General features: G+C 38.8%; 1 protein-coding gene across 7 annotated transcripts in view; it reads right to left on the reverse strand.

The window, feature by feature from the left end:
• Nucleotides 1–27,931, reverse strand: part of SPATA5 (spermatogenesis associated 5) — a 197,257-nt gene that overhangs the window by 128,053 nt on the left and 41,273 nt on the right. For 2 of the 7 annotated variants that reach the window (XM_030478200.1, XM_030478202.1), the window contains exons 12-14: nucleotides 26,425–26,478; nucleotides 25,933–26,012; nucleotides 12,647–12,773 (exon numbers count right to left, since the gene is read on the reverse strand). In XM_030478200.1, coding sequence (XP_030334060.1) covers nucleotides 12,647–12,773; nucleotides 25,933–26,012; nucleotides 26,425–26,478 — 261 coding nt within the window. Of the gene's footprint in view, nucleotides 1–10,486; nucleotides 10,594–12,646; nucleotides 12,774–25,932; nucleotides 26,013–26,424; nucleotides 26,479–27,931 lie in introns of those variants that run through there. The other 5 variants (XM_030478203.1, XM_030478199.1, XR_003990411.1 and 2 more) reach the window with 5 other exon arrangements.

Raw genomic sequence — 27,931 nt, forward strand, 5'->3', positions numbered from 1 at the left:
AAGAACTGTCCAAGACTCTCAGAAGACTTAGCAATTGGATAATATTCAATATAAGTAAATGCAAAGCGATGAACATGGGAAATGGGGAAATTGAATCTTTCCTTCATATATAAATGGATGGGCTGCAAGATGAATCATTATCGCTTCTAGTTTTAGTAGACAGTGATGAAAACTATCTCAGCTCTTTGCAGTGATCAAATAAGCAAACCAAATGTTAAAAATTCAGAACCACTAACAAAAGAGTAAAGACCAAACCAGAAAGAATCATTATGCACACATACAAACCCATGTTGCACCCACACTTTGGATGCTGTAAGCAGTCCTGGTTATACCCTTTCTCTGAGAAAGGATATAATAGATATGGAAAAGGTTCAGAGAAGGACAGCAAGGATGACCAAAGGCTTTAAGTTTTTGGTTTCTTAAGCTTAATGACTTAAGCTTTAAGTTTCTGCTTAAGGCACAATGGCTCTCCTTTCATTCTGCACCTTTTTCACTGACTCCAGTTATTCAGAAGATTTTTTTTTTTTTTTTTTTCTTTACTGTTGGTTTGGGGTTTTGGGTTTTTTGGTTTTGGGGTTTTTGTTTGGTTTGGTTTTTTGTTTTTTTAAACAAAAGATTGCATAGCTCATAGCAAGATAGAAGGGTGTGAACCAGAGAAAGTTAAAGATTCAGGTTTGCATATCAGTTGTTTTGAGAACCAGCTGCTTTGCCAGGAACAGAGCACAGAGATGTATGGAATGGGGGCACAAAGGCATGATTTGGTATTAGAAGCATCATTCTTGTTTATTTCCTGAGACAATGTGAAAAATTATCATCAGCTTTGTTCAGAAACAGGTTCTAAAATGCCCACAAAGTTGTTTTGGGTTTTTGCTTGCCCATGAAATACCAATGAGAAAGCTGCAGTGATGTTTCACTTCATCCTCTTCCATCTGTGAAGTGAAGGCTACTCAATTTGCCTTCCTTCCTCTTAGCATTGTTTTAGGAGGTACTACTACAGGTGACACTGAAGTATGTCACCTGTATACAGGCCATAATGCATAAGCCAGCAATAGCTGCAGCCCTCTGCATAAATAGGCCAGCCTTTCAAGAGGTTTATTTACCTCTATTTACCTTCATATTTCTTTAGTTCTCTCTGTGTCTTCACCTGAAAAAAAAGAAAATCTAGTGGCATTTAAATACAGGTTCTGACATCCTTTACTATCATCCTGCCAACTTGAATGTATATGATTAATTTCATAATAGATTTTTCTATTTTCTAAAATCAATTTTCATAACAGATTTTTTTATGTTGAAATTTTAACTTTGAGTGAGGTTATTAATGGGAAAATAGAATACATCATCCTATCTGAAGTAGCAACTAGTAAATCCAAAGCAACTGATTTCTAGATTTAAAAGAGGTGAGTAATATAAAGCAAGAATTGTCAGTATGACATGATCAGCAATACAAAAGTACAGTTCCCAAAACCACTTTTTAGAGCACCTGGCAGGGAACAGTAATCAAGAAGATGCTGTAGGCAGCAATCAGAATATTGTTACAAAGTGTATACAAAGCATAATTAAGAGAAGGCTTTTTCAAAATCTTTTCTGTACATCTGGTACATGCTTCTCTGCAGCACAAAGCTTAATTTGCCACAGAGGGACACACATTTAAAACAAAACTACACCCTGATTAATTAAATTCCTCAACAAAGTAAGAACATGTAACACACATAACCCCTAAAAGGAGCCGTCACCAGACTTCCAGAACTGCTGAGTCCTACCAGCCATTGCCTGGCATCACTCAATCAGGATACTCATTTGACTTTCAGACCCTTCTCTCTCAATCAGCTTCAAATACCTTACAGTCTACATGGGTTTTTAGGTTATCCCAAAAATCTAGCAAACTGTTGAGATTCTGAGCCAACTCTTACAACTGTATATACATCAAATCATACAAAGCTTCAAACAAGCTTTTGTTATCAAATTACACTGGCACATGCAACCCTGAGGTACTCCAGTGACCTAAATAGTCATCCACTAAGTTTCCACTGTTCACAAGAGATGTTCATATAGCCCTAGCTTTGCAGTCCTTCCACCTACCTTATGAAAATGACATATTATGAATCAGAGATCCCAGACTGTTCCTTTTTCTCTTATGCTATCTTATTATAATAGTACTGCCTTCATTTAGCTTGAATGTTAAGAACTTTTTTAAATAACTAAAATCTTATAGAAAGAACCTATTTTTCCTACTATCTTTCATTGTTATATGTACTGCACATGAATGGTATTTCCATGTATCCCTAAGCAGTAAGTACATCACATGTGCGAGACATCCAGCTTTCATCATTGATGATGTAAAGCTGGATCTCCTTCAACACACAAAAGAAAAATCAACTAGTGGAAATTCTGCCTATTTTTCCTATTTTTCCTTCTCCCCACTGAGGTTTCACAAACAAAAAAATGGTCCTAATCAACTGAATGGACTAATGATAGCATCTAATATCCAGAAAGAACTTTAAGCAAAAGATTCCTAATACCCTTACTGAGAAACAAGTGTGTATCAGCTAATCCTTAAATTCAACATCTCTTCAGAGTTCTTTACTAATATAGAGAGCTTGATCATACTCCAACTTGCTCATTATAAAGCTCAGAGGTTCAGAAGTTTTATAAACCTAAACCTGAAACGGTCACCACCTTAAAGCATACCATCAAACAATGAAATCTTATGCTGACCACCTCAACCTCGCAGGCTGCACTCCGTTATGGTTGATACTAAACCAGCGATATGTACAATGCTGGGCTTTCTATTTCACCATGACTTCCATTTTTACTGAAACAGCTTCCACCTTATTAGGGGAGAGAGAAGTATCAACACTTACTACAGAAGTCACTCAACATTTTACATTCTAAGATCATGCATTTAGTAGCTCATGCTATTTTGAGCTTTGACCTTCTTGTCCTTTCCAAGCTGGCTGGCTGCCTTTGACTGATTTTTTTGTAACATTCCAGTCAAAACATTTGAGCTGTTGCATGAGAAGGAGACCAGGAAAAATGTCACTTTATTTACAATTTTTAAAAATTAATAAAAATAAAATTATTTCACCCTAACCGTTGAAGGGAGGTCCTGAGATCTTACCACATTAGGACTCGAAACATCTCAATTTGAAATAGCTTTGCGAAGTTTGTTGATGTTTTGCAGATATATTTTCCAAGTTTTGACCACTCAAAGACAGATCCTTACCAAGGCTTAAGGATTCTCCAGGCCATGCTGGATCCAGGCTCCCAAAATGACAGCAGGAAAACGACCTCTCCTCTTACAGGAGCCACATGAACCAAGTCAAGCAGGAGGAGGAGAAACTGACTCCACAAGAAATAAAAGCTTGATATGAAGAGCGAACAAATTGAATACCAAGGTGGATACTGGGGCAAAACTGATACTCATTAAGAAAGGAATCTATATGTGGAAGCCTGGGAGGAAAAAGAGGGCTGGGGGATTCTGGCTAGGCAGGAATACATCCAATGAGAAGCACAAGCAGAGGGAAAAAAAGCTGATGTCAACTGAGCAAAATGACTAGAAGCAAGAATCATACTGAGATTAGATGAATACTTTGCTGAAGATCATGAAGTCAGTAGACACAGGAAATACAGACCAAGAGGATACTGCATAAAGAGAGAGCCTGCAAACTGAATAGAGAGAAATACCAAGGAAAGAATAAAAGGAAGGAGTTCTGCTTATGGAACGTTGGAAGAAACATTACCACTGAAAAAGTAATTTATCTACCCAGTACCATTCTTAAATATTAGACCCCACAAAGAACAGCGAAAGAGTTTAATATTGTTGTCAATTTACCACCTATTTCAAGCAAACAAGTTTTCAATGGCAGACCTAAAGAGTCTTGTACTGCTGCTAACCACGAAGATCAAAATATGACACCAAACGATGGAATCTGAATGCTCTCCCCAGAAATTGCTCATCTGATTTTAAACAGTGTAAATGAAAGCCCTCCAAAGTAAGTAGATTGAGTATTAAAGTAATTAGAGGCGATCATAATGACTTGTAAAAATAATTTTCTAAATTAATGCAATTTAATCATGCACAATGAATACCACTTCAATTAATGTAAATAAAGATTGCATTATGATGCATATGCACAAAGAAGAATGAATTAAGATTACACACACAATCTTACCTATGGCAGTTCTTAACTCACATGTGCTCAAACAACAACATTGTCTATAATGCTATTTCAATATAGTAAACATGAAAAACTCCATACATACTGTGCATTTTGCATCCACAAAGAGGAAAGCTGGGCAGAAGACCAACTGCAAAGCAAGCCCTGAATGTGTCCGTGGCTACAGCCCAAGCACCATAATTGCGGCTGTTCCTCTAGCTTCCGCAGCTCACAGTACTAGACTAACATCCTTTTCAGCGTCAGTTCCATAAATATTTAAAACTTTTTGGAACGTCTCTTCCTTAGCTGTTATCAGTAGCCTAATGAGGCTTATTAAATATAATAAGACGCATGCCATCCAACACGCTTGACTGTGAAATATGCCTTGCTGCACTTTGCTTATCTGCCATGAAACCCAGTATCCCTAATTACAAGCTACCAAGGCCCTGACAGCTCCTGAGGATGCTCCCATGGGAATAGAGCCAAGCCACGTGTCTCTGCAGAGTTACTCAGCTGCACCCCTCCCCCGCACAATCCAAATACTGACACGAAGTGGGAAGTGAACTTTAGAAGGAATGGGTTATCATCCTGTAGGCTGTTCTCAAGTAGGATGTGAAACCTGTACCTTTGTAAGCATGAACATAAGTTGTAGCAGTTAGAACTTGTTGTATGGGCACATGAAACTCACTCATAAAATCAGTGTTACTTCTCTAGATAAAGTTGCTTGCTTTGTCACTGAGTCCACATGAAGAACAGAGTTGGCCTAACCCAACACTTAGGAATTAATACCCAGGACTCATGTACTGCTCAAATGCACCTCATTTTTAGAGGCCTGGTTCATTTTAATCCCATATGTTCCCAAGTTAGCTTACAAATACAGTGTCATTTCCATGTTACTGTTAAAGGAGTAAAGCAAAGACCCCCGCCTGGTGTCACAGTTACAGACTCATTGAACTGAGGGGTGGTATTTACACAGCAAACATGAATGCCTTTCGAATTTCCCACTTTGCTAATAACCTGGAGGCTTTCTGACACCCTGTGTTCCTCATCTGGACTTGGTGAGTCTAGGAGGTATGAGTTAGAACAAACTTTGGCCCTCTGCCTTTATCTTCCCATATCTGTACTTTTCCAAATGAAACAAACAAGCTTTGATACCTTCAAGTAAGTTTTCTGGTATGTGTCACAGAAAAGTTTATGAAAGTATTAGTGATGCTAAAATATATGGCTGAGTCGATGTAAGAAATGCTTTCCCGTATAAAGAATAAGAGCAGGCATATTTACTTTTCAGTTCTATTTGAAGTAAAACTATTATATTTTTACATACATTGTTTGGATGTATGTTTTCACAGACAAAATAAAGCCAACTTATCCTAGCCCTGTAGTCTATCTGTTAAAGGAGAAAATATGCAGCCCAGCAAGTTTTCCCTCCAACCCTTCTTTTCAGGCAAGTAATAAATCTTGAGTGAAAAAGTCACTGTGCTCTTCAGCTGTCACCACTAAAATTTTGTTTTTTAAAACCATAGCAGCCTTAAGGCTGATTTACTACTCAGCCCTCCACACTCTGACAATCGAATAGTTGGAAACAAAAATCACTTTTGCACACCTGGAAATATTTTATTTGCTGTACTCATGAGAAAACAAAGTTTTCATCAGTGAGGAAGGAGGCGGGGGAAGGGAGAGAGAGGAATTCAGGTGAATCTTAAAATCTAGTTCTTGATTTAAAGAGAAACTTCATACATATGTACCCGAACACAGAAACTACCTCTGCATTCAAACAGAGTGGTCAGGCTCTTTACGGACTATGAGTTCACTGTACAATCCGGCCTCAAATCATCAGCTTGGAAGTCTTGGCCAGTAAACAGCTATGCTCATCATCTGTGTCTATTCAGTCATCTCAGTTTGGCAGGTGAAAAGAATGAGTGAATGAGATTACTTAAAAGTTGCCACACTTTTGCTCTCTGGTTTTTTTGGTTTTGTTTTGTGTTGGCTTGTTTTTTTTAATAAACTTGATAAGCTCTGAATCACCCTAAAGTGTAAACATTTGATATTGATAAAGGCAAAATTAGTCCTCTGAGAAACAGCTATGTTCCAGAGCACCTCTTTGCCCTAGTCAGAGTTGCAAATTCAACAAGATTAAGGGTAAAAACTCAGACGCATACCACAGAAAACCAATTGATGGAAAATATAATGGTGCCAAGATTGTGAAACTATGTTAGAATATCAGATCCTCTTTTCAATGGCATGTAGTTTGAAATCATTTTTCCCTAAAGCTTCATTTTCTGAAAATTTATTATATGCTTGAGAACAATCTTGTCTTCAGAAGAAATCCCACATCTCCTATTAGTTCAAAGACCCACACTCGCACCTGGGCAAAATGATGTAAGTACTGTAGGTGCTGGCTGACTGAGAAGGAGACCCACAAAATCCCACTTTCTATTTTTAATCCCAGGGCTTTACAAGAATATGAGGAGTGCCCTTTGACTAGCAGAGAGGCATTTCAGCATTTAAAGTAAAAAACTAATAATTCAGCAGCATGAAGAGACACGGCGACTGCGTTTACGTACGTTGATTCCTACCCTGAAATACTTTCTCCCCTGTTCTATTCTCGTGACACCTACAAAGCCCACCCACAAGTGAAGACTGATTTCAGTAATACAGCATCAGGCAGGGAAAGCAGTTTAGCAACTTACTTGTTAGTTATCTCTACCAGTCCCAAGGACAGACTGCATCTCCAGTAACCTAGCAGTGCCAAATTAAGAATGTAAAAAGATTTCACTCTAACTAGTGTTTACCTAGTACTAATTTATTCAAGTGTCATAAAATACTTTGTGAAGCAGTTCCAGCATCATCTCCTTCTAAAGCACCCAATCTTGTGCCTTGTCTTCCAAATCTGGATGAAAACTGCACAGAAGCAATGCTGAGAAATGACAGCCAGAGAGATATCGCCCTTCCCTGCCCGCGACTTTGCTCATAATGCATCCCTGCAAGGCTAAGGGACACTCGACTGCTCGCCCTTGAGCCAAATCCAATGCAGAGCAGACTGAAAAGCAAGATATTTACATTTCCTCCTCCAGAGTCCTAAAGCAGTTAGCATAGGCCTTCTTTCAGGCACAGCTCAGTTAGGGGGTTTCCCACCTGAGTACTAGGGACAGGAGAGGGAAAAAAAATCACACCACCACAAAAAAACCCAACGTTCTTCTTCACAAATCCATGACCAACCCTATCTGTATTAATGTACCTAAAGCAGCAGTGAGCGGTGGGACGGTTTGCTGAGAAGACACAGAGCCAGGCACTTCTCAGAGGTATACAGCAGGCACAAGTTACAGCAAGCTAGGCTGTAAAATACAAGGAAAAAAGTCTTCCTGGTGAAGGTGGTCAAGCAGCACAGCAGATGCCAAGCGGCTGCAAAATCTCCATCCTTGGAGAATCCCAAAACCCTGCTCCATCAGCCTTGAGCAACCTCACCTAGCACTGAAGCTGGCCCTGCTCAAGCAGGAGGCTGGACCAGAAGATCCCCAAGAGCCCCTTCCAACCTCAAGTATTTTATGATCTTTGATCAAACTGGTGAGGGGCGGAAACTTAGCACATGACTGATAGGTTATGTGATTTGTACCTCTACAGTCCTACACTATATTTGGGATAAATTGAAATCCTACCAAGTCAAAGCTGTAACACAGAAAGAACCTTTAGTAAGATGTATCTGACCAAAATGAAAATCACAAATAAACAGCTACGTAAATAGAAAAATGTATCACGTGGTAATGAGTTAATTTTGTGCCACTGCATCTGACTGTTAAATATGCTTGTAGCATCTCCTGCTTTATAACAGCACATACACACTTCCAGACAATAATGAATAAATATGCAAGATTCCTTCCTACTCCTTTTAACGTGTAAAACTGCAAACCTAAATATTTGAATTTCTTCCATAAGCCTTCAGAAAGACAGAACTTTGATGTTTTTAAAAAGGAAAGATTATTTACTTTTGCTGCAGGCAAGAAATTAAAATTTCTTTACTGATTCTGCCAACTGGCTATATCATGGATTTTTTATTTTCATCAAAACAAGCCACTTTAAGGTTTTCCCATAACTACACAGTAATCAACATTTTGGGGGTCAGATCAACTTGGTGTACCTCTCTGATTTCTCTGCCCAAAAGACTCCTCCAAATCCAAATGAACCAGAGGGGAAAGGAGTTTTATTCCATGCCTGGCAGTTACTATGAAGAATATAGGCTGCAGGTTTGTTTTTATTTTGTTTGTGTAAGCAGAACAGACAACCCAGTATTATCCATGTGGTTCTTAAAATAAATAAGCTGAATTCGAACCCAATGGTTAATACACCAAAACCAATGGAGCTTATCTAAGGAACAGCAAAACTTGCAGGTGAAGGAAGAGAAGGGGAAAGAGGAAGAAAGCAAGGGAGCAGGAAGGTTTTAAAAAGCAAAATAAATATGCAAAAATCTGCACTGGTACAATACACAGAACCCATGTTTCATATACCAATATGCAAGATACTTTAAAACTGGGAGCCAAGCCCTCCTGTACTAACAAAGCATTTGTGAAGATACAGCTCTTCAGGATTCAACGTACCAGGATAGTTTCTGGTTTAAACTACACTGAAGCCCATGAGTACTGACAAAATCCAGACCATCATCAATCTAGAGACAATAGGCAACGCTGACAGCACAGCATCTCATCAATCTTCATTTGTCCCATCACATCCTGTCATTCTTATGCAAATAGCATATTTGAGGATACATCTTTTCTGCACCCCACGATAAGGAGAAGTGAAGCTGTCAGGAGCACCAGGATGTCATCTTACACCACAGACCATCACTTCACTCAGCGCCTCGTGTTTTACATCACAGCTAATGTGTTTGACATTCAAATTTGACCCAGCAGGAGGTAAAACTATCTGATGCCCCAGCAACACGCATCTTGCTTCCTGTGCTAAAACACTCACTAAGGTCCCCAGGGATTGGATAGTCTCTCTGCCTTCACTGTACCCTTGCTAATGGAGATTGAAACTCTGCTTCAGAGGAAAGAAGATATCTGCATGGGCAGGTAATGATAGCAATTCACCCTTCTCACCCAAGAAATAAGCCCAGTACTGAAAGGCTGGGAAAACAGGTTCCACTGAAAAAGAATAAAAAGACACAGAGATCCTGTTGAGTTGGTCCAGGTTTTCTTCCATGGAAATTTTTCAGACTACACTTTAAAACTTGTCCACATATACGTCTGAATAGAACATTTAATTTCAAGCTAAGTAAATTATACACAGTGTTCAAAATACTTTCTGCAAGGCTTGTGGGGATGAGTGATCTCTCCTGTTAGGCCAACTGATACATGGGAACATACAGACAAGCTTTGAAACATAAGCAGCTCCATAAAACTACTGCAAAATATTTTAAGTATGAAAAAATCACTCCAGAGTAAGTCACCAAAAACAAAAAGCATTTTCCCAATTATCGCTCCTCAATTCTACTTACAGAATGCAGAATGAAAGGGAAGATTTTACTATTATTACTGACTCAGAGTGTTTTGTTTTTGTATCACTTTCAGAGAATGTTCAGAACATCTTGTTCCCGAATATTTCTCTTCCAAGAGAAATCACTTTCTGTACCATACATGGCTGAAAACTGTACATGCTGGTTTTGTCTTCTTATGAAAAACAGAAACCATCGTATTTTCAGCATTACACGAATGAGATGCAAAGTAGCTAAGTGCTACAAACGTGGGACACAACTTTGTATTGAAATATTATTTCAACCCTATGATGACATCTTAGAGAAATTACCTTATTTATAGACACTTGTAGCAAGTCAAAACACGTTTACAATTAAACATAACTTTTTATAAAGTCTGACTCAAAATCTATTCACTACCCAAAACAACATACTGTAGTGTTTACAGACATGAAGTCTGCACTAGGCTCAGGGGAATACCCTTACGTTTGATATTCCCACATGCTACTTTCAAATTACAAAAGAATAATCATCACATATTTGTCAGTTAAGAAACAGCCACATAAATGAAGATGCTGAATGGATTATTACGAATTTTGTAAGCGTATAATGTAAAACCTACAAAGCATTCATTCCTCAAGCATTTCTTGGTTTCAAAAGTGAAAAGGTAGTCACAAGAAGTATACCAGACATCTTCCCAGTCTTTGGAAGGAAAGAACACAGACTGCCTTTTGTCTTTATACAATATGTAAAGTTCATGCATTAAAATTACTGTATAGACATCACACCTATGAAAACAGGGCGCTCATTTATTGTAATATATTTCCATATAAAATATTAAATTAATTTAACAAAATGTTACCTTTTCAAAGGGATTACTGATCAGAAAGTAAACTAAAAGCCCATACTGAAAGACTTTCCATGAAGTGAAGTTCACAGTACAAACTCTTTCTGTTGCCAGACTTCTTTCTTCCAGGATTAAAACAAAAAAACAAAAAGTGTAAATCATGCACTGCAAATATTACATAGACCCAGGACATGGTGGTGGCCTGGTATAGCCCGTCTGGTCTGGATGAAGCATGATGTAAGCAATACCAACTCATGTGACTCTCCAGTCCTTTAAATCCCAGTTTAAAACCCCTCTTCCTCCAGACTGGTGGAATTTTGTTCTGCTACTCTGTAAACAAACGCTTTCTACAAAGCTACCAGAATTTATTATACCATGGTAAAAATAGTTCTAAATAAAAATCCAAAATATCCATTCATGGTTTCTTGCAAGTAAAATTCCTATAACCACACAGCTTGCTATTATGGGGGACAGTGTCTCAGGCAACTTCTTCTTTACATTTAGAGTCAAGGCTACCAGCTTTATCAGGGAAAAGAATATACAAGATATGTTGTCATCTGAACACAACTGTGCTGTTAGTTCTTAAAAGTTCACCACTCCCACAAAATTCAGATGCACAAGAGATGTCAAATTTTTACCCACCATATTAAAACAAAATCTTTCAGCACCAGACTAAGTGGTTTGGATTTGCACCAGTGATGTAGGTACAGCTGGCACATATCAAGCAACCTAGGTATTGCTGGGTGGTACCCTTAATACATGGTTGTACTGCCCCAATATTGCCAATATTTCAAATATATACTGTCCCAATATGCCAATATTTCAAATAAAAGCAAAAATATAAAAAAATAGCATTCACTGCAGGCCCAAGAGAAATCCACCAACAGGGAGAATGACAGAGAATTCCCAGGTGGTGACACAGATAACACAGTACAATGTTGAACTGACTCAGAAGGAAATTTCCCTTCTGTTCAACAAACAGAATTTTTTCAAATTCAGCTCAGTCCAACCCCAAAGAACATTAACCAAAGAAAAATTGGATCCGTTTGACAAAAGCAGAATCTTGAAAATTTAATTTTTGCTCAAGCATATTTTTCACTGAATATTTTTCATATTTTTATCATCTTTTATTGAAAACTTTCTCATAACTCTACTTTGCCTTGGCAGGCACATTTTGTGTCAGGACACCATCAGCTGTGTGTCTTCCTCCGGTTCCATAGGGAAAAAGCTGTGTTCTGGTCACAAAAAGTAAGGTTTTTCCCCCCCCAAGATTTCATGTCTGTATGAACCTTACTTTAAAAGTGTGTGCTTCATACATATTTTATGTCTGAATGCTCCAAGACAAACAGAAAAGTCTATTCCAGACAGCTTAAAATGGGAGGATCTGTTAACATTAAAAATATTTAAGAAATTTATAAGAAACCCTAGAAAAGATCAGGAAAAACAAATTTTACTAACTTGTCATCAAATTCATGAATGTTGTGAAGGTGAAAAGTTGTGGAATAAAGAACCTCACCAACACTGCAAAATGTATCATAAAGGAAATCACTTCAGACTGGTCCATCTAGTGCACTTAGCTGTGAGAAGACACAGCAGTGGGAGATCGTTTTAAGGTGGATTTTCTAGAGGGCTGCTGGGTTGGTTTTGTGTTTGGAGGTTTTCTCCAGTAAGTGTTAGAACCCTCCCATTTTTAAAAACTCGAAATGTTCTTGTCACTCCAGCAGAGCTGCTGCAGGATCTAAGGAGAAATTGCACTGTTTACAGTTGGAAACCGTATTGCTAGCAGCAGGCTAATGGCACCAAGGAGATACTTAATCTTTTGAAAGGAAGTAACTAATGAAACCAACAAACTTGTGCATAAATAAACACAACAGAAGCAAAAACCACAGAAGCAGTTTGACAGAAATGTTGTTGCACAAGTTCCATGAGCTTGATTTAAGGAAAATTTCTTCTAGGAAAAAGATTCTTAAGGTTATCAAAAACATTTTGTTTCTGTTAAATATTCTGTAGAGGGAGAAAAAAAAATAAGGGACAATCTTTTCCTTGTCTTCATTTGCAGACTTCTACTTTTAAGCATTAAATTGACTAGACAACAGTTTGGAGAGTAACAGAGAAGGGAATTATACCAAAATCTGGTCTAGAGAACAGGATATACGACAGTGTATCTATTCGTACCTTGTCTATCATGTCCGGTCTGTTTGTAGCTGCCAAAATTGTCACATCCTTCAGCTGTTCTATCCCATCCATTTCCGTTAGCAACTGAGCCAAGACACGGTCTGCTACATTTCCAGCACCTGAAGAGCTGATTTATAACAAAACAAAAAACAAAAAGTCCCAGCATTAGCTTTCCCTTCCTAGAAAACTGGAGAAAGGAAAGAACGTACTGTTCTTTTCAATTTACAGACATCCATCTCTTTATCTGCATTCCTCCTGGTTTTTATTTTCACCTTCAGTCCCTGAAACCGTATCAGTCATGTGAAGTGAGTAAAAGCAAACTGGAGAATTAGTCCTTCAAAGGAGTTCTTGGTATTCAGCAAAGCAACTGAGGTTTTCTTACTTCCTACACTGCTGTGTAGGTTATAAAGAGTTTAACACAATGTGAATGTCTGGAATAAATATTTCTAAGATAACTGAATTTCTGCAGCTTCCTTACTAGTCAGACAAACTTTTGTTTTTAGCACCATCCGAGGGAGCACTTACACTACCCTATGCAGTATAAAAATTAGGTAGTTATGTATTTTGCAGAGTTGCTCTACATTATGTTCTCCCCATCAAATGAGAATAAATCAAGCGTTGACCAACTGCCTCCTAATAGCATTGTCAGTCCTTTAACTCAGCTGATTCTACAGATACCAGGAAAAGAAAAGAAAAACACCAAGACTGAGAAACAGAAAATTCCAGTTTTGAAACCGCCAAGACGTGAAAACCCTGAACAGAAAAGGCATAAACTATTCTAGGATTTTTTTTTTTTTTTTTTTTAATTTGGAATTAACTCTAGTAACCTTAAAGTTTATGGAAGATTCGCTCAAATTGTTTAACTATATGTAACAAAAAGCATTCTAGAAATAAACTCTGTTGTTTTCATTAAAGCTTCTAATATTTTAAAAAGAATAAGCAAATGATGTACCACCTTGTTTCTAGACAATTCTTTAACATATATAAATATATATATCATATATTTTTATATTTATATATAAGTATATATATAAATATATATACATATATGTGTGTGTCTGCATATATTCACACATAAAACACAGAACACAGAAAAGGAAGACACTGCACAAATCAAATCACGAGAACAACCACTTATGTTGTGATAAATAACACATCTCATGAGCGGTTGTGTTTTTTATAACATCGTTCTAATTCTTCATAAAGAGGCTTTATTTCTGAAATGTTATAAAAAAACCACAGGTGATCACACACAAAATTCATTTTTTGGTTTGAAGGACATTAGACCTAGGAGATACTAGGACCACACACAGGTAATTGCATACACTCATATGGTGGCAGATGCACTACACAAATGATGTATATGTGTTTCTTGTAGCACCCAGCAACCTAAACACTGGTTTGCAAGAAGAAATATTAGATTTTAAAATATAAGCACTCCAATTATTTCCAACAGATAGAGAATACACATATATAGTTGCATCATTACTACACACATATATTGCTGCAGCACTGCCATCCATCACCAGCATGCCTGCAACCAAGGCACTTCCTAAATGTCTCGGAGCCAAAGCAACAGTAACATCTCTGTCATTGCTGTACAGATGTCCTCCAAAGGAATTCTCTCGTTCTCCTATTCAACACCTGGTTCTGTAACTTTCCAGTGAAAAACAGTTAACTTATCAGACCTAGTCTGGAAAGAATCTTTGAGGAGCTACAAGAAATGTTCGCTAGCAGAATATTTAGGTTGCTAAGATATGTTAGATAAGGGACTTGGGTTAGCTAGTTGTCAGCTTTTTAGTTTGCTGCAGCCACGTCAGAAATTCCCAGGTGATATTACAGCATTTCTAACATCCCTATGGGTCACAGTCCCCCTGACTTATAGAGGGTTGAACATGATAAAACACTTCAGGTGTTGGATAAGGATAGTAAATGCTTTTTGAAGGACACAGCTTAAAGGAAATTAAAATCAACTTTGTAACATAAGCTTGTCTCAGCAGGGATTCAGGCCTCCCATTTTGCTTAAATTTCACATTTACTCAACTTTATACCCCATAGACTGCACACAAGAAAAAGCTAAGTGAAGGGAAAAATGAGATGATCTGAAACTGAGGCTAGAGGACTTCAGCGGAGGTGCTAAAATTTATTTTTTTTTTAAGGAAGCAAAGAAGAAATATTTGGTTTTAAAGAGAGGAAGAGAGGTGATTAGAATGGATATTACATCTCATCTTTCCCCCATATAAACATTTCTCTTACAAGCTTCAGACTGAAAAAAAAAAGATAAAATTAATGTTTATTCTAAAGAAAACCCACACAGTTACACTGTTACAAAGACTTCCATGCAATTAGAAAGCAAATAATGAGAAAATTGCAGTTAAGCGGATCATCATACAGCTCAGACAATGAAGGGAGGTACCAGGACATTGTATGGGGATTTATTAACTGCTAAAAGTGGAGGAAAAAGGTTTTAAAACCAGCCATGCAAAAATATCAATAACACAAATAGTACCAAACGAAGAGGTGTCTGGGACCTACAACAACAGGAATTTCTAATTTCAGCGCTTTTATTTACATCGTTCACTAAGCTGTCATATGATGCACTATTTTTAGCACAGAGTCTACAGCAAATTAGCTTTTGGCTGAACAGGATATCCTATAAAGTCACAGGCAGGCACAGGTTACAGTGAGAGATCCTTCTGGCAGCTGGTCAGAGATGCACCATGCACTCCAAAACCCCTAGTACTGCCCAAGCTGTTAATCTGAAGGATGACACGCAAGTATGCGTTTTTCCATTTTCCCATGATTTCCCAGCAAAGATTTCAAATTAACACAGGCAACATTCATTAAGGCTGCCCGGACTTTTGACGCAAACAGCAGCCAGAGAAACAAACTGTGATTAACCCTCCAGTCCCACGGAGGCACTGCCAAAAACAACTTCCAACCAAGGGGCTGTGTTTGTCGTTGTCCCCCCCCCCGCCTGACCTCTGCACATTGATGTCATCATCACAACTACATGGAAATAGTCCTCAAAAGGCACGTCCTGGTACAAACTAATTTCCTGTCAACACACCACCTGCAAATCCAGGCAGTCAGAATTAAGCCCCTCACATAATCCACGCAGGGCCATGTGTGCACGAGTGCACATATGCAAAAGTTGTGCGCTAACCAGAAATACCTTGAACTTCAAAATAAAAAATGTGTGAGCACAAAGGAATCTGGCTGCTCCGTAAAGGCGTGAGAATTTCAAGTCATCTCTTGTGTTGCCCTAATGAAATACATCAGTCTGCAGGCTATGTGTTATTTTAATCTTTTTGCTAACCCTCAATGCAAGAATTTTAAAGGCAAAAAAAGTCTTTGCTTACTAGTTTATTACATCAGTTAGAGCAAGATATCCTCCCCTATGTGATATTTCAGCTAATCCTGCAAGTGTCCCACCAGTCTCAGACCAAGCACACATGCACTCCTTCTTGGGCACTTCACTTACCATCAGAGAAGCTTCGTGAATGGCAAAAGCCTGTTGGGTAAGACTATCCATGGATTAAAACAACTACTGAAGGTGAATATGAAAACCAAAACCTGTTCTTGGTATTTTATTTTAGCTAAAGGTACTTACAAAACACATTTTGACAGAATAAAACATTTCTGCAGTGTACCAAAGCCTCACAATTAATCTGAATTAACTCTGGCCTTGTCTGATGGAACTGAGTGATCATGAGCCCCAGCTCCAAATTCAATATAGTGGGTGAGACCACTCCATAGCACATTTTCTTTTTCTTATCTCCTTTGGCCTTATCCAAAGACTGTTCTAACCAGCTGGATTCAGATCTCAGTGGGCACCGACATTTCCCCTTGAACACCTTAAGCCACTCTCATACTTCTTCCTGGGGATATAAAAAGCAACCGCAGTCTGATTCTATCACTGCATCATGGAGTACATATGGTTCCCTAGCTTATATAGTTCTTCAAGCCAAGGAGATTTTGTTTCTGGACATAACCAGATGTATGAAATCACTGAATTGAAATCTGTTATCCTTCCTGCTACAGGCTTTTGTTTGTTTGACAGCAACTGACTTCTTTTGTACACTTTTACTCATTTAACTTCATTTTCTGTCCCCCTTATTTAAAAGATTTTTTAACATTTGAAACCTAAAAACAGTCTGAAAATGTAGTCATTATGGTTTCACCTCATGATGAATTTTGGTAAGCATCACCACTGCGAGCTAAGGCAAACGTACACTTGCATCATCTGACAACCTAGAACACTTCCAAAGCCAATGGAATGAATGTTTTTTCACAACACCAGATGTCGTTTTCATTAGAAAATGTATTTCAGTCTCAATCACCATTTAAATCCTGTTAAGGAGAACCAGTGACTCTCCATCCCACCACTCAGACAGGCACAGAGGCCTGTCTGAGCACCTTAGCTTCAGAATCAGGACCTTAATTTAGCTACGTTGCTAAACTGTAGATGTGGAAATTCATTAAACAGTCATGCAATAACATTTTGAGCACTCCAAAATTCACAGCAACTGTGAAGGAAGTCTGGGAGGGCCCCTCTCCTGAAAAGCCCCATTTCTGCACAGATGACCCTACCTCAGGCAGATCCGTGAGGTCAAAGAGGCAGACCTCAGGAGAAATATCCTGGATAAATTACTGCAGAGGGATTAATTGCCACACAGCTGAAATCTGTAACACAGGTTTTGTTCGAAGGGAGCACAGGCAAGCTTCTTTTCCAAAACGTACTATCAGGCAAGATTTACATACAGATGAAAGATGCCTTTATTTCCCCCCCCCCCAACAACAGAACTGCAATCACAATCTAAATTTAAGGGTTTTAAAAACACTTCTGGATGTGCTATCATCTCAAATCCTTCTCTTACTGGAATCCCTGGAAATAATTTCATATCAAAGCAAATATAAAACTCATTAACATGACAAAATGGTTGGTATCAAAAAATTATTTTCTGTTGAAATAGAACTTTCTGGCAGGACTCTCCACTTCCCCACAAACTACCAAGGTAAAAGGTTCCTGAAATACCCAAGCCACCTGCCAGCACAACTTCCACGTGAGAGCCGCCTCGCTCGCACAGCCTGAAAGACTTTTATTAAGTCTGACATTTCTGTCAGGGCTCTGCAGGGGTAACCTGTCAGCAAGAAGCACCCGCCAAGTCTGTCTTTTCAGCCCAACTGCTGTGATCGCAATTAACTGTCACACTGTTTTATTTCCTTCCCTCACAAACACTGGTGAAATACAGCTTTGGCAGTTCAAAGCTTTCCACAGCATTAGAAAAAAACCCACAATGATATATTCCAATAGCAATACCAGAAAACTAATAATTGCAGCACCCTCCCAGATACTGAATTTCACTCAAAAACTCTACCAATGGGGCATTTTGCCCAGCAGAATGGACACTGCCCTGTCAGTTAGAAAAAGCAGTCTCTCTCACACAGATGTACCTTGCTGAAACATTAATTCTATCAGAATATTCTTATATCTAAAGAGAGCAGAGTGAGCCCTTATGTTAGCTTTGAACTTTTCCCCCCTTGAATGCTACCAGGGCTTCAAAAGTCAAACTTCACTAAATATACTAGGTTTACAGACATGCATGTTTACACAGGCAGCACAATATCATCACTTTTTCCCCTATAGGAGTTTTCCCTCCCCCCCTTAAAATCACAACACCTTTTATATCATACTTATTTCTGTTTCCAAGCACCATTCCTGTTTTGAGCTGCAAGCTGTCGTCCACAATTACTAATTGACTCCTCTACGTACATGCACTTGCAACAAAAGAGGTATTTCATAAAACAAAAAAGCATAGCAAGTGTACCTGAGCCTAAGCAAGCATTATTAAAACACTGGGCCAAATTAATTCCTGGCACATGTATGGTACAACTTCGATGCATATTATTAATTCAGACCACTACAGATACTACAGGCTTGGATGGTATTAAAAAGTCTAGCAGAGACATACTGCATGCAACTCTTGTATATGTGATCAGTTAAATATAAAAACTCTTCAGTACTAAGACAAGAACATTCCCCATAGCAGGGAATTATTCTGCCTGTGTTATCAGAAGAACTCTGAAAAAAGATAATCCTAAACCCTTCCCTGCATCAGCACCCTACAATTAGATGCTGTCACATTCTGTATACACCTGTATCAGCTATTACACATTATATTGTGTCACATCTTTCCTGTTTCCTCAAGAGCAAAATTTAAGTACTACAGAAGGGAAATCCCCAGAGGAAACTTGGGTAAGTCTGGGAAATTCTGAGACTGGGTAGAACATTTAGCTTTAATGTCACCTTCAGGCCAAAATAGTGTTTTGCCAACTGTCAATTCAACGATTAAGTACGGTTCATGTCATTTGGTTTTTAAGACATGAGAAAAGCATAGAAAAATAAGAGGAGTCCCAGTACTCCTTGAGTGGTCTCCAACTTCTAAGCAAGCTTCCTAAAAAGAAAAGATGAGCTTTGTGAAAAAAGGAAACAGTAACTCAGCTGTCAGCAGGTGACGTTGAAACACACGGCCCACAGACCACTGCAGAGACATCCTAATTATCCTCCACAGTCATGCAACCAGCCTGTTCCATTTGCCCAAATTGCTTATTATTGCAGCTTCCAGAAGTCACTGAAGTAGGCCCAGAAAAAATGAAGTGCAATGAAAGGACAGAAAAGGAGGAAAGGAGCAACTCTGAGACAGGTTTGGAATCAACAGGCTTTCTTCCAGAGGGCTTTCCCCAAGCACATCTCCAAATCCTTAAGTATGTAGGTCATGATCCATCACCCGTTTCCATCTGCCTGCAACTAATTCCAGACACATGTCCATGAAAGATAGACATTAGACCTGGTCTTCATCTGGCCCTGGCATGCCTAGCTGAAATAGGAAGGGTGCTAACGGTAAGGATTCTCTTCTATTCTGTTAACACTGGCATTACCTTTAAACAAAACAAAACAAAAAACAAGAAAACCCAAAAAAACCCAAAAAAACCCAACCCCAACCAAAAAAAACCCAGAAAAACAAACAAAAGATCCCCAAACACACACACACACACCTGCTGCACAGTAAATTTCCCATTTCCTTTCTTTCTGTTTTCCTCAGTGTTTCTCCTCTGTGCATTCCTGGAAGTTAATCAAGTTGAAAACTGTCATCAATCATGTCTACCAGGGAAGCAAGTACAGTTTCAGTTGGAAGTATTACAGACCTAGAAGTAACTAGTAACTGTACTGGATTTCATTTCATTATAATAATATTTAAGTATAAGCAGTTCACTTTCATCTGGAGTAAGTTTCATTTGTAAGTTTTAGTTACAATTATGTTCCCCTTGTATCTAATTTGAATGAAAATAAATAAATACATAAATGGAAATAAATAGAATATAACCTTCACTTGTTGCAGTCCTAACCCCGTAGGCAGCTGTAGCCTGCTTGGGCCCATTTAGTGTGGGTAAGCTGACCTTTTTCTATAGTCATCGCCACACTGGGAATTGAAGTGGTCACCACGTATGCCTACTTCTGACCGTTCTAATCCTGGAATCTGTTTCAACTAGACCTTTGGCAGGAATCCAGACAGAAGCTCAAATTCATGTCTTTGGCTGAAGCATCTTGCTGCAGGTCAGTTTTGCCACAGCACTCCCAAGCACTGGAGAACACGCTTACCTATGTTGACAGACTTGATTAGTCCCTCTAAATCCTGCACATTTACCCATGCACCTGAATGACTTCAAGAAAAGGGTTTACATATCCAGTCCTGCTTCCACTGATGCCAATGAAAGTCTCTACTGACTTCAAATGTCCAAATTATAATACAGACCGGCAAAGTTACAAATAATTGGGGTTTTTTCTCAAACAAGGAGGAAGAAACACAGATTTAAAACACACTGTGATAAAGGGCTCTTGCTAGACAAAAAGTGTTAACAAGTTTGTTCGAAAACTAAAGGGATTGCAGACATTTATCATACACACAGACAACCTATGGGTAATGCTATTTATTAAAATTGCTATTCCAAAGCAATTTACAATCTTTACTGTACGATTAAATTGTTTCAAAACCGTACTTCTTCACCACTCCTTGCTACGCCTAAAATAGAAAGCTGGCACTGGATATGCAGCTTTTTTTCCCCAGACATTATTTATATTTGGATACCAAATTCCAGAACTTTGAAGAATTCAGACAACAGTCACAAGAGTTTTGAATGCCTCAACTCTCTATCACATCCAAATACAGCTCAGATATTGCAGGGAATCAGCTGATGCTCCCCAGTTCAGAGACAACCAATGCCAACAGAAGCCAGAAACACAAAGCTTCTTGCCTAACTGAGCCAGCTGCTAGAATTGGGTCCCTTACAACACAACTATGGCACAGGGAAACTCCATTTCTTCCATGTATTCCTTAGCCTTAGCATGAGTAATATTAGGGTGACAATACCTCTCCAGCTCTACCACTGGTAACTTACCCTGTGCAAGGTGGTTTTCTGCCCCATACGTTTTCTCTCCTACCTAATTCCACTTCACTCCATACCTTCAGGGTCCAGCCCCTAGATTTCATTGACAGAATTCAATACAGCAACCTCCTTCATGATAGAGGCTGCAGATTACACCAGGGAATTTGCACAGATTCAAAAATGCAATGATATATTCAGGTGTACAGTGTAGTATGTGCTAAAGTGTACAACATATGAGCTAAAATATTGCAGAAAGACAGACAGCTTGGTTTAAAACTAGAGGATTTATCACGGTCCCTCTTGAAAGCAGAGGTGGCACAGTAGAGAAGCTGCTGTTCTTCACAGCTTCATTTAGAAGCCTGAAGGTCTTAAAAGTTAAGACTGCAAATATTTAAATACCTAAAGTGAAAACAGTATGTCTTTCAGAGGTTCTGAGCATTTTAAACTGTAGCTTAGGAGTGTTATCTATCCTCCCCAGCATACAAGATAACATCATCATATCGTAGTTTCGGGTTATTGGAACCAAAGTTCCTTCACTTTGTCATTTCTACCCTCACTCTGAAAAGGTTAGCATTATCCACCTACCAACTTGTTTGGGCCTCTGCAACTGAAATGCGAGGTACTTATTTTGCCTCTTTCTCTCCCCCCTCACCCACCTTGAAAATGGAATTTATCAGTGTCTTTCACATCAGTCTACAACATTTCCCATCTTACATTACAAAGATTTGCAGTTAAAGGGGAAAATGCTTTGCTTGTGAAAAACAAGAAAAGGAACAAATACGTCTCTTGCCCAAAAATCCTAAAAATCCTACTTATATAAACAATGTCCCATTTCCAAAGCACAGAGATTTTTTGAGTTCAGCAAACAGACTGTCTGTGCTGCATTTACACAGACCCATGTTCATTCATCACTTTCAAGTCTAATTACCAAGCCATTTCCCTCTTGGCAACCTCTAATGGCCAGAAGAATTAGGTTTTACATGGTCAGGATACCAAGGGATAACAAATACCCATAACTCTTCGCAGCTGTGCAATTTGTAAAACCTCTCAAGCTTTGTCTGGGCAAGGGATTACTGTGAGGCAAACTTTCCTCCTCATGCGCTGCTTTATCTGGACCAGTTCTGTGGGTCTCACTTGAGCGCAGTCTCTCATACAAAAAGTCATAACAACATCTTTCAAAAGTAAGGAGAAAGAAAAAACAGTCATAACCCACTCATGGAAGCAAATGCTAACGCAAACCACAGAGTGGTGGAAAAGGCTCTGTGCATCATGTTGTTCACCTCTCCTGGTGCACAACTGCTCCTCGCTGCATGTTAATCCACAAAATGTCCGTTTCTGCCTTAAAGATGTCAAAGTGGTACCTTGCTGGAGCTTCTCCCATATGACTGACTGGCGGCAAAGGAGAAGTCTCTACAAAAAGCCTTTCCGATTTGCATTAGTTTCTCCTATCTCAATCGTTTTTCCTACTCAAAAATCATTGTGACGTCTCTAACTTTCTACCATCTTCTGCAGGTTTATCATCTATTCTTTCCAACCAGTTATAGTGAATGCCTCCGTTTATCTTTATAGCCAGTCCATTCAGCCCCTAATTTTTTATTTCCAATTGTCTCTAAACATTCTCAACATAAACCAGACAAAGAGCGGAAAAAAAAGAAAATCTTCCAAGAGCACTAGAAGTGCATTCTAACAGAACAAAATGCAGAACTGGATACAGCTGAAATTATCTTCGTCTTCACTGTCACCTTGTCACACTGAACTATTCTTCTTCAGAGGTGCAGGATTAGATTTTTATATTTCTCTTTAAGGCTGGTATGTATACATTTTTAATTCTTGATTAATATGTATTAGTTTGTTGCCTACACGCCAAATTGGGGGGGGGAGGGTGGACAGACAAGAAGAAAAACCCAAGAGCTTATTTCATATAGAAAAAAACCATATGGAACTTCTAAGAAGGCTGGATAAGAAATAATCTTTTCAAAAATAATAGATTTTAACACTGAATAATGTCAATTAATGTAATTTTTGCTGACTTCAAAGTATTATTTCTTAAAACTAATAAATACACACAAATATATTTTGTAAACCAAAATGGCTTACAGTTTGTAAGTTACAGTTAGATTAGGTAGAGCGTTAGACGTACTACAATTACAGAGTTGTGGCTTGGGAATGTATAATAAATAAAACACTGGGGCATATAGTGATAGGACAAGGGGGAATGGGTTCAAACTTAAACAGGGGAAGTTTAGGTTAGATGTAAGGAAGAAGTTCTTTACTGTGAGGGTGGTGAGGCACTGGAATGTGTTGCCCAAGGAAGTGGTAAATGCTCCATCCCCGGCAGTGTTCAGGTTGGCCAGGTTGGATGGAGTCTTGGGTGACATGGTTTAGTGAGAGGTGTCCCTGCCCAGGGGGTTGGAACTAGATGATCTTAAAGTCCTTTCCAACCCTAACTATTCTACGATTCTATGATTCTATACCTGAATGCAACCAGTGTTTGCCATAGAGTAATGGCTTGTGCAGCAACAGAGACTACGCCACATGGTGCAAAGGAGACATTAAACTGAATGCTGCAAACAAGAAAATTCCTTAGCTTTCTTATCTACCTGTATTACAATTAATTACAAAGTCTGTTAGTTTGTATGTGGCTGCTGCTGAGAAAGGACTGTTAGTGATCTCTACAGAAGGTTGGGAGCAAAACGTTTGTGTTTTAAACCCACAAGCTTTGTTCAAATTTAAACAAGCAATAATGGGTTAATGAATACTTGGCAAAGTGCTTTGAAGAGCAAAAGCATTAAGCAATTACTGAATGTTATTTCATATCTGTATTTCAGATCTGAACTACGCATACAACTCCTCTCACAACTCCACAGTTTAGGCTTCTCCATACCTCTGGACATGTCCTGTTAGGATCAGGAGAGGTTACCTATCCGGGAGATTTGGGATACAGAGCACTGTGCACAAAGCACACAGAATCCTAAGAAGGATTTAAACCTAGAGGAAAAACTTTTACAAAGCTGCATCAGAGAGTGTTTTTCACTGCCAAGGTGGAAAAAACTAATTCAACCAACAGAGGGAATAGGGAGACAATACAAACAGGTGTTTCCTTGAAAACTCCAGTATGGTTAGTAATAGTACAGGAAATGGATCTCCAGAGGCCACAAATTGTTAGCATCTCTAATGCATTTGCAAATTCCTACTGTGCAAAGTCAGCCTGTAAAAAAAGGCCATTTCTAATAAGTGCCTTGTCTGGTTTCCTACACCATTTAATTTCAGATGAATTTTATGAGGACTCTGCTACATATTTTACCTCCCATCTGGTTCAGATTTGACAATGAAATATTTGTGTGTCCCACCCTGTTCTTTTTAAAGCTCCAAAACCAGATGTCTCCGGCACAACACGACTGCAGCAGGTCATACCACATTCTTCAGCAAGCTGTGCCAGGCCTACTACCCCCCACAGACGGTTCCAAGTAAGGTAAAATTGCATTGTTTACTCCTTAAAAGAATAAAGCAAACAAACAAACAAAACAAACTCAACACCTCTAGGGCACTGTGTGAAAAAGACTGATTAAAACATATTATGGCTTTTTCTTCCAAAAGTTTTTATCTTGAAGTGGTGTTTCTGAAAGCTAAACGCATTCAGCATTACAGCAGGCGGAGATCCTTTCCCCCCTCTCTGTTGGCTTGATTCCAGCACGCATTTTTGCAACCTCTCTGTTGTGATAAGCAGGCAGGTGTTTCAGCGCGTACCACAGGGTAGCTGGCATTTTAGGAAGTTACAGATTTCACACTTGCATACATGGCATATGAGAAGGATGCTGATAAAGATGTATCCTATGAGATTCTGCATTTTCAACAGAAAATGTGTTCATTTCTTAGCAGTTTCACAGGGCAGCTCTATGTTGCATGTGATGCCACCTCATATAACACAATTTATTTGTGTTGCTGAAATGTCAGAACAACACCTTTTATCCTTTCCTGCAGATACAAATGGCCCTTCTACAACACAAAGGAATCTGTATGGATACCAAGAGAGCTTTTTTTCCAGAAAAGTGATGAAGTTGTGATGCGCCTTTAAACTGGACAAATAATTTCTGCATGCACATATTTGATACTTTTTAATGCAAAACAAAACATAAACAGGTACTTGCTCACAAGTAGCAGCATTTTATAAGAAGGTGTCCCCCAAGAAAGACCACTAACCGAGCTTGTCAAATCTTAAATGCTACAGTAGCAACTAAAACCAGGTATAATCCTCCTCCAGACAAGAGCTAAACATCTCTCACAATCATCACAAAGCAGGATATTAAAAAAAAAAATAAACAACACATTATTAGCTACTTGCACAATAATCCTCTTTTAATGTCACACATGAAAGCACATAAGTGTTCCCAAATCTCTTCATGAAGTTTTACCCAGTCTGGCAAAATGTTTAAATGTAAGTGGCTATGAGTAGCCTCCTTGGAAATTCCTCTCATAATGCATATGATCATACTGTTTGCTTGCTGGAGACACTATATTAGGCCAGTGCACCAAGCCTGGGAAAAGAAAGGAGTTCTTTGCTAGAAATAAATGCAAGCTAAAACCACAGAAAAGAGCCAAAGGGCATGAGAACCAGTAGAATCATTCCTGCTAATGTGATGAGAAAGAAAGAACTCCACCAGCTTACCTGTTTATGCCAAGTTAAATATGCTTGAGCAGAATTGACAAATGCTGTCCTTCTGCACGTGAAATTAATATATTTAATAAAATAATTCTAGAAAAGTAATACACTTCTGATTGCACAATGTAAGAATCATTTAACAGAAAACACCTGTGATTTTTGTAACAGGATAACTTACTTGCCCCTTTCAACTGCCAAGGCATCTATTTCATCAAAGAAAAGAACTGAAGGAGACACCGCTCTGGCTTTCCTAAATATCTAGAAAAACAACAACAAAACACTGAGTTCTAGGGGATGGAAAATTTTTTTATAGTATGCTATCACCCCCTGCACACCTCAAAAGCTACAGAGCATCACAGAACAGACATAAGCCTTGTTGTCTTTTTTAAAAAGCAAAACAACAGATATTTTAGAAGTTATTAATGATACTGTCCAACGCAGACATACAGTTAAAGCTGCTACTGGATCCCAAATTCGACATTCATCACTAGGCCAACACAGGACAAAGTTAAACAACACAAAACATCCCTTCTGCTTCTTTTCTTTCTCAAATTTAAACCATAAGAAGTTGGGTTTTTTTAAAGTTTAAAGGTAACTTTATAAGCAGAGAAGAATTTGAATGTCAAGAATGTTTAACGTATAGTATTACGTATACTTTGCCCCTTCTCACCTCTCTCACTGCTCGTTCAGATTCACCAACATATTTATTCAACAGCTCAGGTCCCTGCAAAGTTAAAAAAATAAAAAAATATAAAAAACCACATTACATTTACCAATGACTGAGACATCTGCCAGTGCTCCATTACTGATGTGCTGTTACAAGGAATTTTGATAATTTGTCACTTGCAAGTCCTATTTGTGTATTTTTAGACTTACCTTCTACCTGTACCAAGTGCTCCTGCATTTGTTACGGCACCGTGCATGCCTGTAACTATGCATTTCCTGGTCCTTTCATAAGAAATTGAATTAATAAAAACCAAACACACACACACAAACTTTGGGGTTCTTAAAAGTTGTTTGCTCAACAACAGTAACAAGGGGGCTGCAAATCAGGCTGAAACACGAATCACAGAAAAATGCTTACTTGCACTCTCAACACGCATCCTGCCCAGCTAAGCACCAAAACAGTGACTTAAACCAATGTTTTAACAGCATTTCTTTGAACTTGACAGTTTGCAGGTGCAGAAAGAAGCTGCCACCATAGCAGCAGACCCAACACCCACCCATGAGGCGCTTGGTCCACCCCCAGTGGGAAAGCTGTTCAGTGTCTGCAGACCACAGGGTTAGTGTTCAAGTCTTGGGCAAGTATTTACAACTATAAAAAGAAAAACAACGGAGAAATTTCAGAGTATTTTCTGTTCTGCCATATCCTGTAGGATAGGCTGCTTAAATAAAGCTTCCTCATGGGACTAAGATTCTCGTGGGACTGGTAATGACTCACTGACTTCAGCTTGGTTTGCATCAACATTGACCTGCAGCCACAACCACCGATGATTATCTGTGCCCTGAACAAAAAGAGTCAGTGGCTTCGATCTGTTTTCCAGGGAACAGGTGTCCTCATAATTTCACCAGCACAAACTACATCCTTCTTCACAGTCAGAAAACTGAACACCCTTCCCATGCTTCACAGCTGCAAGTACCTTCAAGTAACAAGGCTCAGAGCAGTAAGGCAGCTTTAAACAGCAGGCATGTTAGAATCAAGAACGTGGCAAATGCACATTTATACATTGGCAGTGATAGAGCTTCTGTTACAACCCCTCTGTAATGGGGACATCTCGTCTTTGTACCCAGATCAGTAGAATACAGATTCATTACTCTGAAAATACAGCACACTGGTTTTTGCAGTCTCCACGCTGATTTTCACTCTTGCAATAACAGTTAATGGACTGAGTTTATCTTGATACTGGCACCACTGGAAAGCACCTGTGCATATATATTGGAAAAAGCATATACCCTAAGAGAAAAAGCACAAGTCATCTGATATTGGCAAAGCATCCAGGCTAGGCCGCTATTTTTATTTATTTATTTTCAAAGACTTGTCCATTATCTAAAGGACCAGGTGAGATACTGCAACAGCCAGACCTACAGTACCACACAGGTAAAAGCAGTTGTTTAAGGGTTGGAAGAGCACCACTGCATGCCCCACCCATAGGAAATGTAAATGATATAATTAGCAT

The sequence above is a fragment of the Strigops habroptila genome, chromosome 3 (genome assembly GCF_004027225.2).
Source record: "Strigops habroptila isolate Jane chromosome 3, bStrHab1.2.pri, whole genome shotgun sequence".
Taxonomy (NCBI): domain Eukaryota; kingdom Metazoa; phylum Chordata; class Aves; order Psittaciformes; family Psittacidae; genus Strigops; species Strigops habroptila.